Source organism: Sus scrofa, chromosome 14, assembly GCF_000003025.6.
Source record: "Sus scrofa isolate TJ Tabasco breed Duroc chromosome 14, Sscrofa11.1, whole genome shotgun sequence".
NCBI classification, from domain to species: Eukaryota; Metazoa; Chordata; class Mammalia; order Artiodactyla; family Suidae; genus Sus; species Sus scrofa.
The window spans coordinates 107,060,462-107,075,279 of record NC_010456.5 but is presented as its reverse complement, the minus strand read 5'-3'; the positions used below and the strand labels follow the sequence as shown (position 1 = coordinate 107,075,279).

At 45.6% G+C, this 14,818-nt stretch overlaps 1 protein-coding gene across 44 annotated transcripts in view; it reads left to right on the top strand.

Moving 5' to 3' along the window:
* Positions 1–14,818, top strand: part of SORBS1 (sorbin and SH3 domain containing 1) — a 241,706-nt gene that overhangs the window by 62,190 nt on the left and 164,698 nt on the right. For 39 of the 44 annotated variants that reach the window (XM_005671335.3, XM_005671334.3, XM_021074170.1 and 36 more), the window contains exon 2: positions 4,978–5,063. In XM_005671335.3, coding sequence (XP_005671392.2) covers positions 4,978–5,063 — 86 coding nt within the window. Of the gene's footprint in view, positions 1–4,977; positions 5,064–8,828; positions 8,976–14,818 lie in introns of all 44 variants that reach the window. The other 5 variants (XM_021074149.1, XM_021074150.1, XM_021074144.1 and 2 more) reach the window with 1 other exon arrangement.

Below are 14,818 nucleotides of genomic sequence, written 5' to 3'. Positions count from 1 at the left end.
TAAGCTGGAAGTCTTGAAATTTGGGGTGTATTTTGAGGGAACCTAGAGGATTTAAAGATACTATACTGAAATACAGTGATTGGCCAGTCAAGCAGACAAAAGAGCCTGACAATAAAAAGACAAAATGAATGTTGACCTGGATCCTCGTTCATACATAGGTTAGTGGGAAAACAATGTAAAAATAAGTGGTTTGTTCTGTGTAGGAGAGATACACGGTGGCTATGAGACTATGTACCCGGAGAGGCTCCTACTGGTCCAGAGCTGATTGGTTGGTCTGATATGATGTTGAGTAGGAGTCAATGTAACCAAGGTGACTTTGATAGCATGCAGGATTGTCCTTTGTTCTGGGGATGGGCTGGAGATGAGGGTATAGATGAGGGTGTTTGGCCCTCATGGTTCAGGGCCTTGAGCAACTCTTAGGACTACTTTTGGAGGGTTGGGTCAGAGAGAGGTCTTGCTTTAGGTCAGTATATCATGGTATTGCAAGAAATACTGAATTGCTTGAAAATTGAGGGTCACCAGAAGGGATAAATTAGTCTCTTGAGCTTTTCCTAGACTTCCTGCCCCACCTATGGTCTTCCAAATTTGCATTTTGGCTCAAGTGGAGGGCCTTTAGGTTGAAGGGGATGCTTGAGGGTCTCCTCATTCTGGTGAAGGATCCTGTGGGTTGCTGCTGGGCCTTGCAATCAGGGAGGCTGACCTTGGTGAGCCATGGGTTTCTCTGGTGCTGGGCTGTCTGAAGGTCACCTGATAGCATCTGGTGATGTCAGGGACGAGATCTCTTTAGGATAATCCATTCAGGGAGCCAGCTTACTCCGATCTGTCCTCCTTGTGGTCCATAGCACTTACTTGCCATTCTTGGCTTGAGATGGTTCAGGCTGTCTCTTGGCCACAAGTGGAAATCTGGGAAGAGAAGTGCTCTGCTGGCTTGTCAGGTTTCCAGGCGTTGCATTGATCTGCAGTGTCCTGCTCTTTGGCAGGCAGTGAGGACCCGATCAGAGTGATGTGTGCCTTGGCGCTTCCTCGAAGTCCACCTGGGTGACCAGATGTTCCCAGACCCTTTGCTCTGCCAAGTGGAGTCTGTGCCAAGTGTACAGGAGCTCAGGTCTGCTGAGACCAGTAACTCCGGTGGATCATCTGGAGGCGCTGGTGTTGGGTCATGGTGTACAGGGACTGGGGCAGGGGAGGCTTACCCAGTTGGCATCCTGGCTACTGGTATTCTGCTTTTGTTTAAAATAAAAAAGAGGAGTTCCCGTCGTGGTGCAGTGGTTAACGAATCCGACTAGGAACCATGAGGTTGCGGGTTCGGTCCCTGCCCTTGCTCAGTGGGTTAACGATCTGGCGTTGCCGTGAGCTGTGGTGTAGGTTGCAGACGCGACTCAGATCCCGAGTTGCTGTGGCTCTGGCGTAGGCCAGTGGCTACAGCTCTGATTCGACCCCTAGCCTGGGAACCTCCATATGCCGCGGGAGCGGCCCAGAGAAATAGCAAAAAGACAAAAAATAAATAAATAAATAAATAAAATAAATAAAATAAAAAAGAAGTTAAGCGATGGCTGTGACAGTGTGATGTAGGGAGTGGGTCAACATACTAAGAATGTGCAAGCCACCTCCCCAAAGCCTGGCTCCTTGAATCCTGCCTGAAAATGCTGAACTAATAACTTGAGATTGTTATAGAGGGTGGACGATACCCTTTTGACTATCACTCATATGAGTATCACTGTCTGGGTATCAGAATCATCTGAAGAGTTCCTGGGCCTCCAAACCAGAGATTCTGATTTAATAGATCCGAGGCCCAAGAAACTTTGGTTTCCAGGTGATTCTAACTTTCAGGCAGATTTGGGAACCTAAGGGGTGCTTCCTTGTTTCCTGGTATCCCCCCTTGACCCGGAACCCTAACCGTGGCCACATATTTGGTCTTCACTCCTCTTTATGCCTCTTCCCAAAAGCTCGTCTTTCGGGGATGCTGCCCCCTGGTTTTGCCTCAGCCGGAATCATGCCTGGCAGCTCCTCCCTCTCTTACCTGTGAAGAAAAAGGAAGCTCGACCTAGGCACTTTGATGGGCAGAGATTCTGGAACATTTTCTCACAGAACTTCCCGCTTGAGGCTTGATTCCATAGTAGACTCTGGCTGTGGAAATCCAGGTGCATTGGAAGTGGAGACAGGACCACCCTGTGATGGCAGAGGGAAAAATCTGTTTCCTGTCTCCTCCAGCATCATGGAAGTACTGGGAACACTGGGAGGCTTGGCGCGTCTACCCCATGTTTCTTGGGCCCCGCAGACTCGAGGGTAGCATTGATTGCCCTGAGGAAGTCACAGGTAGTCTTTGCCAGGCAGCAGGGCTGAATTTGGTGGCTTTTTTTTTTTTTTTCCCTTGTCTTTTTGCCTTTTCTAGGGCTGCTTCCCACGGCATATGGAGATTCCCAGGCTAGGGATCGAATTGGAACTGTAGCCACTGGCCCACGCCAGAGCCACAGCAACGCGGGATCCGAGCTGCGTCTTCAACCTACACTGAAGATCACAGCAACACGGGATCCTTAACCCACTGAGCAAGGCCAGGGATGGAACCCGAAAACTCACGGTTCCTAGTCAGATTCGTTAACCACTGCGCCACGACAGGAACTCCCTGGTGGCAATTTTGATACAGGCACTTGGTGAGATAAACTGCCTGTGTGGGGCTGTGCATCAAGTCTCAGCAGATGTTGGGTCAGGTGGCGTAAGGCGAGGTTTTTTTAAAGACCGATAAGGTAACACAAGATCTGGACAAGGCCAAACCGGAGGGGCTCTTCTTACTCTGCTTTTGTCCACACTGTTCCTGTAATTGCTGCCTGTCCCTCTTCGCCCCTCTCCTACTCCACTCTCAGCCCTACTTTAAGGCATTCCTCGGGTGTCTGTCCCAGCTGGGAAGCATCTTTTCACCTGAGCTGCACCAGGAGCCCCTGCTTAGGTCTCCCATAGCGCCTGGGCCTACCCAGGTCTTTACGTTGACCCACTGTTTTGGAATTCCTTGAGTGCCTGTATCTCTTACCCAGACAGAGCCACTTAGGGGCAAGGACTGGGTCTGTTCATCTTTATGTATCTATTGCCTCGCACACTGCCTGGCATCTAACAGGGTTCAATAAATATCTGCTGAGTGAATGGATCAATACATTCTTAGAGGGGATGATATAAATAACTCCCTTCACGACCTTAGAGTTGAACATTGGTCATTTATGACAGTGTTGGTACCTGTACATAAGCTTATTTATAGCCTTGTATTCAAGATGAGGTTTTTTTTTTTTTTTTTTTTTTTGCTTTTTAGGGCCGCACCCATGGCATATGGAGGTTCCCAGGCTAGGGGTCAAATCGGAGCTGTAGCTGCTGGCCTATGCCACAGTCACAGCAACGCAGGGAACCGAACCGCATCTGCAACCTACACCACAGCTCACGGCAATGCCGGATCCCTAACCCACTGGGCAAGGCCAGGAATATAACCTGCGTGCTCATGGATGCTAGTCAGATTCTTTAACCGCTGAGCCTCAATGGAAACTCCTCAAGATACATATTAACGGACAGTGTTCTAGCATGGAGAGCATTTCAGATTGTTTGAAACAATAAGTGAGCACTTTTGAAGTAGTAGCAGATTCATGGTATTTGGGAGAACTTTTTTTGTACTTAAAGCTGCAAAATTGTTTATAATGTCACATTAGGAAACAAGCCCCCAGGGAACCCGATGGAACATACTGTTACCCTCTTTGGCAGATGGAGGTATGGCAAGCATTTTAGAACAGAGTGGACTGGATGCTTCAGCCAGTATTTCCTTGCGTATTAGTTTCGAAGGCAACACACACATACACATGTGTGCATGCATATCTCTATAAAATTTGCATTTTCCTTTGTAATATAAGACTGTATTGATAATGTAATAATTATGTAATATAATGTAATAATATAAAATAATAGTGCTGATATATATGTACTATGACTGTGCAATGGGGCATAGTGAAGTGTCCCGGCTTAGAGCCGCTTATAACTGTACTAGTGGGTAAGTCAGTTTTCCACTTACACTATAAAATGGGGGTGTTCTCTTCAGGGGTTGCAGATGTCTGCAGGAATGAGGTTACTAACTTAAGTAACTTAAGTTGCTCTATGTGCTGTAATGGTCTCTTCCCCTCCCCCCCGTCCCCTGAACTCAGCCCCTCTTTTTGTGTTCCCACTTTTGTTAGAATCATAGGTAGAGGGAAATATTTCTGTGCCACAAACAAAACGATAATACAAGGATGATGACAAAGACAACTTTTCTCTGTGTTGAGATGACAGGGGTTGTTAGGGACTGTGGCAGATTGGACTCGCCAAGCTGGCCTGTGATGGGTAGCTGCCACCTAGCACCAGCTGATCATTTGCAGACATGAATACGTGCCATGATGACAGATCTTCTTTTTTTTAAAGAGAAGTCAGCCGTCTGGGTGTTTTTTTTTTTTTTTTTTTTTTTTGTGTGTGACAGCTCTGATTTTTAAACAAAAAATTTTCTAAACATTCTGCAGGTTAACATAATTCCTCTACAGGGAGTTCCCTGGTGGCTCAGCGGGTTCAGGATCTGGTATTGTCACTGCTGTGGCTTGAGCTTCTGTCGTGGCCTGGGTTTGATCCCTAGCCTGGGAACTTCCGTGTGTGTGTGTATATATATAAAATAATATATGAAATAATAAAATACCTCTACATCTATTATAGATGTGACCCACCAGGCATCTGTTATAGATGATCTTTAGAACTTCTTTCTGCCCAAGATCCATTCATTCTAATAAGGACCATATCAGCTAGTGAACTAAAGATTCTCCTACTTGGGGAAGTCAGTGTAGGAAGGAAGGTGGGGCTGGGAGAGGAGGACGAAGGCTTTGAGTCCAAACAGGGTGCCTGGCCATTGGTATTTGGGTGGCCTCCTTGGAGAGAGGTCACGGGTACCTGATTCACCACAGATGTTTGGTATGTTTGTCATTGCAGGAGTGGCATTCGTCGGAAGAGTTTGTGAAACCTTCTCTGCCCGGAGCTCCAGGACCAATGCATCTTTCCACCACCTTGAACCACTGGTGAATATATGTGTTTTTTGGTTTCTTTTCCTGCTGCAGCAGTGAAGGGACATTTTCAGTAGACTGTAGAATGGGATTTTCTGAGGATTGCACTGTCCTTTCTATTAGAGAAGGAAGGACACTGGATGGGCCTGGGCATATCTGGGTTCTGGTACCCACCTGGTTCTGCTACTTATGGTGGGATCTTAGGTGCATTGTTTGATCTCCCTGGGTCCCTGGACAGGGAAATGAATTCTGTCCTGTTGGAAGATGACGTATGTGTGAATGCTTCCAAGGGAATAAAATGCTGAGCAAATATAGAGTAATCCTGTTTGGCTCTGAGGTGCAGAGCTGTGCCATTCTCTGCTAACAAATTGAGATGTGATCACACATGTTGGAAATGGGGATTTTAAATACCTACTTTGAGTCCTCCAGAGTGGTTCTTGAGGAGATTTGCATTTTCATTTTTTTCCTTCCTGCCCCTGCAGCTGCCATTTTTTTTGAAAGATAAATTAACTATGTTTCATAATTACTTTCATTTTTATTTGAGCTCAGATAATTTCAGTTAACAAATGTTCTTCCTTTTGCCGAAAGAAACTTAATTACTCATCACAGCAGGTAAATGTCTTGCATCTGTGGCCGTTGAAAGAGGCAAATATATGACCTTAATTGCAGAGTGTTGCAAGGCTGGGAGTACGTTGATGGGGACAGTATCACGTGAACTACTGAGGGGGAGGATCACGAGCCAGGGATGTGGTTATGACTTGTGGGTCTCAGCTCCAGCCACTCTCCTTTGGGAGAAGCTGGCTCATTTGCTGCTGACTGCCTAGTTCATGCCCACCAGTGAGACCCGGCCTGGTGGCACAGCCACCTGGGGAACTTGCAGGGTGCTGGGGTGGAGCAGAAAGGAAGGGTAGTCAGTCAGGCCCAGGGTTAGGGACCCAACTCAGGCATAAGAGGCTGCCTGTCATCCCACTGCTGTGTCTAAAGGGACACAGTGGACATTCTGGGTCCCTCGGTCAAAGTCCCATCTGTTCAAAAGAGCTATGGGGGGAGTCCTCAGGGAAACAGATGGTCTCAGGTGGGTGGGACACTGTAGCCATTCAAGCAAATGTATACGAAAACCTCCTCTGTGCCAGGTCACTGCTCTGGGCATTGGGGACTCCATGGTCACAGACGGACTGGAGCTTAGATTCCCGTGGGGCCACAGACAAGAATGGGACCGCCCCGAGGGCAGAGATCTTGGCTTATCTATTCACTGCAATCTTCCCAGCTCCTAGAAGAGGACTTTGCTCACAAAGGTGGCGGGTGTTTACTGAGTATTGTTTTGTAAATGAAGGAAATAACTAAATAATATAATTTCCTGTAGTATTCAGTGCCATAAAAAGTGAAGGGTTCTTTTTGAAAGGTCTGAGAAGACTTCTGTGTGGGGGGGGGGGGGGGCGGGGTGGATGGGGGGGGAGAGACTTTTTGTGCAGAGAGCTGAATAGAGTGAAGGCATTTGGGAGAAGTGTTCAGGCAGAGGAGCAGCAGCAAAAAGAAAGGCCTTTGCCGCAGGCTGAGCTTGGCATGAGGGAGGAACAGGAAGGCATCCATTTTGGCTGGCCTTGAGCCGGGGGATGGGGCCAGTTTTGGGGAGGGGGTGTGGTATGAAAGGAGAGCCGTGGGAGGTGGAGGCCAGATCTCAGAGGCATGATAAGGAGTTTGGACTTGACTCCAAAGCCCAGAGTGTGATGGGATACCTTTCAAGAAGTTTGAGTAGAAGAGTGATGTGATCTTTGTGCTTTAAAATGATTTTCCTGGGTCCTGAAAGGAGAAAAGCCTTTGGGGGCAAGGATAGAACTAGTGTGACTTGTAGGAGACCCTTCCAGTGGTCCAGGCAAGCGACAAGGACGTGGCTTAGATTAATATAATGGTGATTATAGAATGATATGAACGGGTCAAGCTCAGAGTATCATTTGAAGGTGGAGCCTGCTGAATTAGGGGTGTGGCGTGAGCTAGAAGTCAAGAATGAGTCCTGTGTTTTCGGCTGGGGGAATGATGTTGCTGTTTACTGAGATGGGGAACAAGGAGGGAGATGTGGGCAGGACTCTGAGAGTTCCGTTTGGGCTTATTGAGTTTGAGATACCCATTTGATATTATTCTCAGAGAGATTTCCAGGTGACTGTGGCTGGAAATGGTACCTTTGAGAGTCATCAGTGTGTAGATGGTATTTGAAGCTACAACTTGATGAGATCACTTCGGGAAAGGAGGTCTAGGTAGGATTTGGGCAGGAAAGAAAGGCGAAGGGTGGGTTTTTCCATGTAAAATCCCTACTAAGAAGTAAATGAAGACACATGCTAATGAATATGAGATGATTTCATCTAATGCAAATATAAATTATTCAAGTGAGATGATGGGAAAGTAGTAATAAAGCCTCACTTTTTTTTTTTTTTTTTTTTTTTGTCTTTTTGCCATTTCTTGGGCTGCTCCTTCAGCATGTGGAGGTTCCCAGGCTAGGGGTCGAATCGGAGCTGTAGCTGCCAGCCTATGCCAGAGCCACAGCAACGCGATCCGAGCGGTGTCTTCAACCTAAACCACAGCTCACGGCAACGCCAGATCGTTAACCCACTGAGCAAGGGCAGGGATCGAACCTGCAACCTCATGGTTCCTAGTCGGATTCTTTAGCCACTGACAGGAACTCCTCACGTTATGTTTTAAAAGAAAAATGGGAGTTTCCTGGTGGCCTAGCAGTGTTGTCATTGCTGTGGCTCAGGTTTGATCCCTGGCCTGGAAACTCCTGCATGCCAACAAATGTGGCAAAAAAAAAAAAAAAAAAAAAAGGGAAATACTGTGACTCCCTCAAATCAAGAAAATGAGTTTTAGGATTGCATGATTTAAAATCTGGCCAGCTGAGTGAATTATAAACTGCATTAATGCAGTTGGCACATGGCTGTCTTTGGCTGGCAGGCAGGAGGATCAGCCTCCTTTGCCAGTAATAGCCTGTTAGCTATACTTTTTTTTTTTTTTGTCTTTTTGCCATTTCTTGGGCCGCTCTTACAGCATATGGAGGTTCCCAGGCTAGGGGTCTAATCAGAGCTGCTGGCCTACATCACAGCCACAGCAACGTGGGATCCGAGCTGCGTCTGCAACCTACACTACAGCTCACGGCAACGCCGGATCCTTAACCCACTGAGCAAGGCCAGGGATCGAACCTGCAACCTCATGGTTCCTAGTTGGATTTGTTAACCACTGAGCCACGACAGGAACTCCTAACTATGCTGTTCTTAATATGCGCTAGAACTTCTACAAGCCATTTGGATGAAGTTTAATTCACTGTTAATACGTTTCAGATTTTTTTCATCCTATGATCATACCCAAAAGTTCATTACATGAAGGTGCACTAAATAGAAGAAAACAGTGCCTGAAATTCATTACTTTTGCAGTGAAAGTTGTGATAGAATTTTATGAAAAGGTCAAACAGGCACAGTCAATTGTAGGATCACAATTTAGGAAACATTTAGGATATCTTTGAAATACCAAGGACAATTGCTGTAAGTGACTAAAGCAGCAAAAATAGACACATGATGGTTGCAGTAGACACGTGTGTTTCAGGACCATCGATACCCCTTAACCATCATCCTCTGAGATGAGAAAATCAGTTTTGAACATAGGCATTTTCAGCTATTTTTGGGTGTCTGGCACAAAATACAGCTCCTCTCTATTGGTTTTGTCCACTTCCCAGAGAAGATGCCCCATGAGCTTCCTGCCTTTTCTCATTGTGGTCCTTGGCTTTTCCATTTTCAGGATACCCTAGAAGTCTCTTTAGTCTGGTTATCTCCAGCCCCCAGAGACACTCCCCCCCCCCTCAACAGCCATCAACTCAAAGCTGCCCCCTCCTCCCTCTTGCCGACTTTCAGGCCCCCTCATCTCCAACTGCCCCAGGAGCCTCAGGTGAGCAATATCCTCAAGATTCTCCTCTTTGAAAACGTTTCCACTTTTTCTCCAGGCTTGGTTTTTTTCCACGCCTTTTGTGGAAATGACAAAAGAATGGGAAACCCGTGCAGCTGTTGGGGGCATTGTGATAAGCAATGTTTTAACATGTGCTCTTCCAGATTGCCTGGGCCATGGGCAGCCCCAGCTTGCTTTTACAGGCCTCTTAAGACCCTTGTGTTTCAGTGACAGTATTCTCACGAGACTTGTGGAGCATCTCATCTCTGGAAGATGAGCTCTGATTGTATAGCGTGAAACCATTGATTTATGGCAAAATGAAGGTTTCAGTGGAATGGTCATGACAATTGACACATGAAAACCAGGGATGGTGTCATCTTTTCTCAGTGTGGAACTTAAATAAGATGAAAAAGAATGAAATTGACTGGTGGTCATAGCCAGGAAGATTTGGCCTTCCTGTTTTCTTTTTAGTAAGTGATTTTGGGAATGAGGGGGGACAAAAGACGGTGCCTTTCCTGCCCCTAGAGACTTAAGAGTGGTGGGGCATTTAAAAAAATAGTTATTTATCTTAAGTTTTATTGTTTTTTGTTTTTTTTTTAAAGCCAGGTGTGCAAAATAGTGCTTCAGTGCTCGTGTGCATATAGACCATCTCAGGAGGAGCTGCTGGAGACTTGCAGCTTTGTGGGGAGGGCAGTGGTCTCGGAAGGAAACTTACTTTTCACTCTATACCCTTTTGTACTTCTAAGTTTTTTTGTATTCTGTTTATGTGTTACCTTTTAAGAAGATAGTAGTTTCCCTTTTCGGCTTAGTAAATAATCTAGAAAAATTTAAAGTTCTTCACTGCTTGGTTTTTATCAGTGTTTTGCTTGATGTCTGTTGATCAAGGTCTTGCCTTTGTTTTCAGGCTTCACATTCATCAACTTGGGACTAGGCTTTGGGAAGAAAAATTTTTTTTGGTCTTTTTGTCTTTTCTAGGGCCATTTCCCAGGCATATGGAGGTTCCCAGGCTAGGGGTTGAATAGGAGCTGTAGCCACTGGCCTACGCCAGAGCCACAGCAACGCAGGATCCGAGCTGCGTCTGCAACCTACACTACAGCTCAAGGCAACGCTGGATCCTTAACCCACTGAGCGAGGCCAGGGATCGAACCTGCAACCTCATGGTTCCTAGTCGGATTTGTTAACCACTGAACCACGATGGGAACTCCAAGAAATTTTTTTTTTACTCTTCTGACTTCTGGCTGGTCTAAGAATTACGTTGATATGAGACAAATCAGCAGTAGAAAACCAGATTTAATAACCCTCATACAAGGGAGAGGAAAACTGAGACACTTCCCCTAAAGGCCAAAGCTCTTACTTTAAACACCATCTTTGTGTGGCAGCAGGTTAAATATCCTGCATTGTCACTGCAATGACTCGGGTGACTGCTGAGGCACGGGTTCGATCCCTGGCCTGGTGCAGTGGGTTAAGGATCTGGCGTTGCTGCAGTTGTGGCGTAGCGTGCAGCTCCAGCTCGGATTCAGTCCCTGGCCTGGGAACTTCCATATGCTGAGGATGCAGCCAAAAAAAAAAAAAAAAAAAAAAAAAAAAGAAACAAAAAAACACAACCCATCCTCAGCTAAAGATAAAAGAGGGTGAGATCAGTTACAGGAGGTGACCAGGAAAAGCACTGTAAGGTAGGGTAAGGTCGTTGGGCAGATTAGTCAGTGCCTTCTTGATGAGTTTCATCGTCCTCTTCCTGGTATCGCCAGGGACACGCCCTAACAAATGAAGATTTACCTTTAATTTTTTTCTTTTTAGGGCGGCACCCATGGCATATGGAAGTTCCCAGGCTGGAGCTGGAGCTGCTGGATCCACAGCCACAGCAATGCCAGATCCCAGCCACATCGACAGCCTACACCACAGCTCACAGCAACACTGGATCCTTAACCCACTGAGCAAGGCCAGGGATCGAATCCGCGACCTCATAGACAAGAGTCGAGTTCGTTACCGCTGAGCTACAACAAGCACTCCTCAAAAAGGATTTAAGGCTGTTTCTGGCCAATATTTATTCAGCTACTTTTGACAAATGTGGATTCAAAATGAGGTGTGGTTGCCGTGAGTTGAGGCACAAATCATGTCCATTACAACTGGACATCTCCCTGCTACGCTTTAGAGCAAAGTCTTAACTGCATTGAGGAGCAGAGCATGGGGTTTAGAACATGTGGGTTTATTTTCTAACTGTAGAGTTTGGTCCAGTTACAGCGATCGTCCCAAACTCATTTTCCTTGTCTTGAGAATCTCAGCTACTTTTAGAAAATGTTCAAAATGAGATCTGCATATAAGTTGTAACTTGTTCTGAAAGTGAAGGCTAGAATTCATTGTCTAGGACCAAGGGCGCTGATCACTATGTCGGGAGTGACTGTTTGGGGCCAGTTTCTTCAGGGACCATTGTCCCCCTGGGCTGCCATATGGGTTTGTATTACCAAGGCTCCTAAAGCCGCTTTCTGGCTTTGTGTCCTGCAAAGACGTGACATCCATTTTGTGCAGCCCTGACATTGTTTGAGGTGTTGATGTTTCTCCAAGAGATTTACACGTTTGATTTTGTACTTCTAAAACAAACAAGAAGTTTTGCCATTTACGCTTGCCAGCCAACCGTGTGTAAAAACAAGATACTTTATCCTTTTCTATCTAGTGATAACAAATAGAGCGAGAGAGATTTTTTTGGATTTCCTTTCTTCTCCCTCTGGTTTGGGGAGGTAAATGTTAGATTGTGCTTGGGGATGCCACTAAAACAAGGCGTTTCATATTATCTCCAGTGATGACAGAACATCATGGGAAGAAACCATTCTGATTGCTCCACTAATGTAGACAAGGCACCACCTGATACCTGCCTCACAGCAGTGCCCTCTTGCAGCCTCTTATCAACATGGAGATGACTCACTCTGCTTTTCTCACTCAGAGAGGTTTTTCTCTGGTCTGCTGATTACAGCAGTGATTAAATTAAAAATGGTTCCTGCCAAGAGAGGTATGGCTGGGGGCGGGGGGAAAGGCTGAATTCTTTGTGCTTGAATTTGCACAATTGAACTTGGACTGTTATAATCAGCTGTTGGTTCTTAGGCTTCTTGCGGGGAAAGGGTCAAGAATCCCTCAAAGGTGCGGATGCACCTACATCATTTCTATAGATTATACTTTCAGATTTCCAGGAGATGACATCTCCCCACCCCCGCCTGGTTATCGTGCCTTCCAACTTAATCACACGAATTATTAGCATACCATTATAGAAGTGGCTGCCTCTGGGTAGCTCTGGGTGGCATTTCTGATTAAACCGAGAAAGTTTAGGGAAAGTTGCTATGTTCAAGGCAGTCTAACGTCAGTGAAATTGACAGCTTCCGGAATTGTCTCCTTGTGGACTCAAAAGCTGGAAATACTTACATGAACTGCTATTGTTTTAATAAAAAAAGGAAGTAGAGGTACCTTTAACCCTTCTTGATTTTTAACGGCTGATTTCATTTTTTCCCCTTCAAATTCAAGTAGCCCCCCATGCTCCTTCCTCCTGGGTAAAAGGCAAGTTATGGGAGGGAAATTTAGGTTTAAAAAAGAGTATATGTGGAAAAAATAAAAATCTTAAAAATTAAGAGTGTATAGAGATCAGCCTTCATTTTCCAAGAAATATGTTTCTAGATATTGAATTTCCTCCTTGAATTAATCATGTTTGTAGCATTTTGTCCTTCAAACTAACTGCCCATAAAACACCAGTGTTTTAAAAGTCTTTGAAGAGGCCAGGATTTTCAAAGTCGGGAGATTTCACATGGTTTGTTTTCTAGCTACTCTTTTTTTTTGGGGGGGGGGCACACCCTCAGCATATGCAAGTTCCTGGGCCAGAGATTGAATCTGAACTGCAGATCAACCTATTACGCTGCTCTGCCATGGCTATGGCAACACCAGATCCTTAACTCACTGTGCAGGGCTGAGGATTGAACTTGTACCTCCTCAGTGACCTGAGCTGCTGCAGTCAGATCCTTAACCCACTGCGCCACAGTAGGAACTCCTGATTTCTAGCTACTCTTGACACTTAGAATATCTAGCAGTGTTAGGCCATACTTTTGCATGGAATAGTGTGGGCTGGAGTGGAACAGCCATTGTCCCATCATATGGGGGCACAGAGTCCAACTGTAATCCCCACACTGTCATTTGTTATCGGGCTGGCTCTCTTAACCTATTGGCTTTGGAACCCCTGACTTTTAGTATCAGTTTAAAATCTTAACTGGACAAACCAAAGGATCTTGAGATTCAGCAAAACATCCTGTGGTATCCCCTTTTTAAATAATGGAAAGTAAATTAAAAAATGATAGAAAAATAATTGGCTGCAGAGTGAAACAAATGCTTCCTCTTTTCCTTAAAGAAGTTTGTGTATTTTAAACAAGAGGGGAAGGAAAGAAAGCAATAATATAATTTTTAGTATTCTTTACAGATATCAAATCATTATATTAGTTTTGAAACATATCGTGTACCCTGTGTGATGTGGTTTGCCCATAAAATTACCATGTTGGGAACATTTATACAAATCTACAAATTACATTTGCTCTTAAATAGTTCCAGGTTTTTTTCCTTTCAAATGAGCTGAACTACTGAACTTTGAAGGAGCTTGAACATTTCTTAGTTTCCCTTTTTACAGTTAGCAGACATAAAACTGGACGACAGAAGTCGCTAAGGTTTTAGTGAGGCAGAGTTGCTAGTTTTGGGGGTCCTGATACTTTCCAAAGTATTCAGTAGATTATAAGAAAGGAACTTCATATAAACAAAGGTCAACAAACTATCCTAAGACCTTAATAACCATGTGAATTTAATCTAAATCGTTTCCATTTTAGGTGCTATTTGTTTCTCAAAATGCCCTTTTCCTCCTAAAATCATTCCTGTAAGCTTCTGAAAGCTAAACGCTAGCCAGAATAGAGACAGTTTTTTGATCCTTTTTCATTTTGAACTGCTTGATTTTCAAGAGTGAAAGCTCATCACAGACTCTGGGGCTGCTGGACACGGCCGAAGGGGAGATGGGAATTCTCACCCTGGCCACCTGCTGGGCCCTGCCGTGCCCTCTACCCTCCCCGGGCTTTGTTTGTTTCTTCTATAGAATGAGATCATATTTGGGTTTCACTCCAACTCTGAACAGTCTAGAATGCTCTTGCACTGTTGTATGTCTTGCGCACTCAGTGCTGGGCCTGAGTTCTGGGAAACCCTGGGGTTCTGGTTACATAACCAGCTCTGTGGGGTTGGAAGAGCAGCATCCCTGTGGAGGAGGGTTCCTCATGTCATTTCTTCTCCACGGTTACCTGCGATAAGCACGAGAGGACTACATATAAGGGGTTCTGTACCTATGAGCTCACGGTGGCGCCCTGACCTCACAGCACGGTGAGAAAACGCTCTAGTTCTGCTCAGTACCTGGTGCGCAGGTGAGCGAGGCAGAAGGATCGGTCTTCCTGGTCTGCTGTAGCCTATTTCCGGGGATCGGGGCTCCCAGTCTCTAAGTTGACCCATGTTCACTGGTCGAACTACTGGACACGTTTACACTCCTGGGAGATACTTTTCCTAATAAAGGTCGCGGGTCCACCACAAGTTGCTGACCACCTGTTGGCCATTATAAGTCAAACTTGTTGGGCCTTCCTGTCATGCCTCACGGGAAAGGAATCTGACTAGCATCCATGAGGATGCAGGGTCGATCCCTGGCCTCGCTCAGTGGGTTAAGGATCTGGCGTTGCTGTGAACTTGTTGACCAGAACAAAAGATAAGTGAACAGGCAGACAGGGAGGTGTTTGTTAGCAGGGTAAACAATACATGTTGTAGAACATGCTCAAGGCAGGACCGAGCTACAG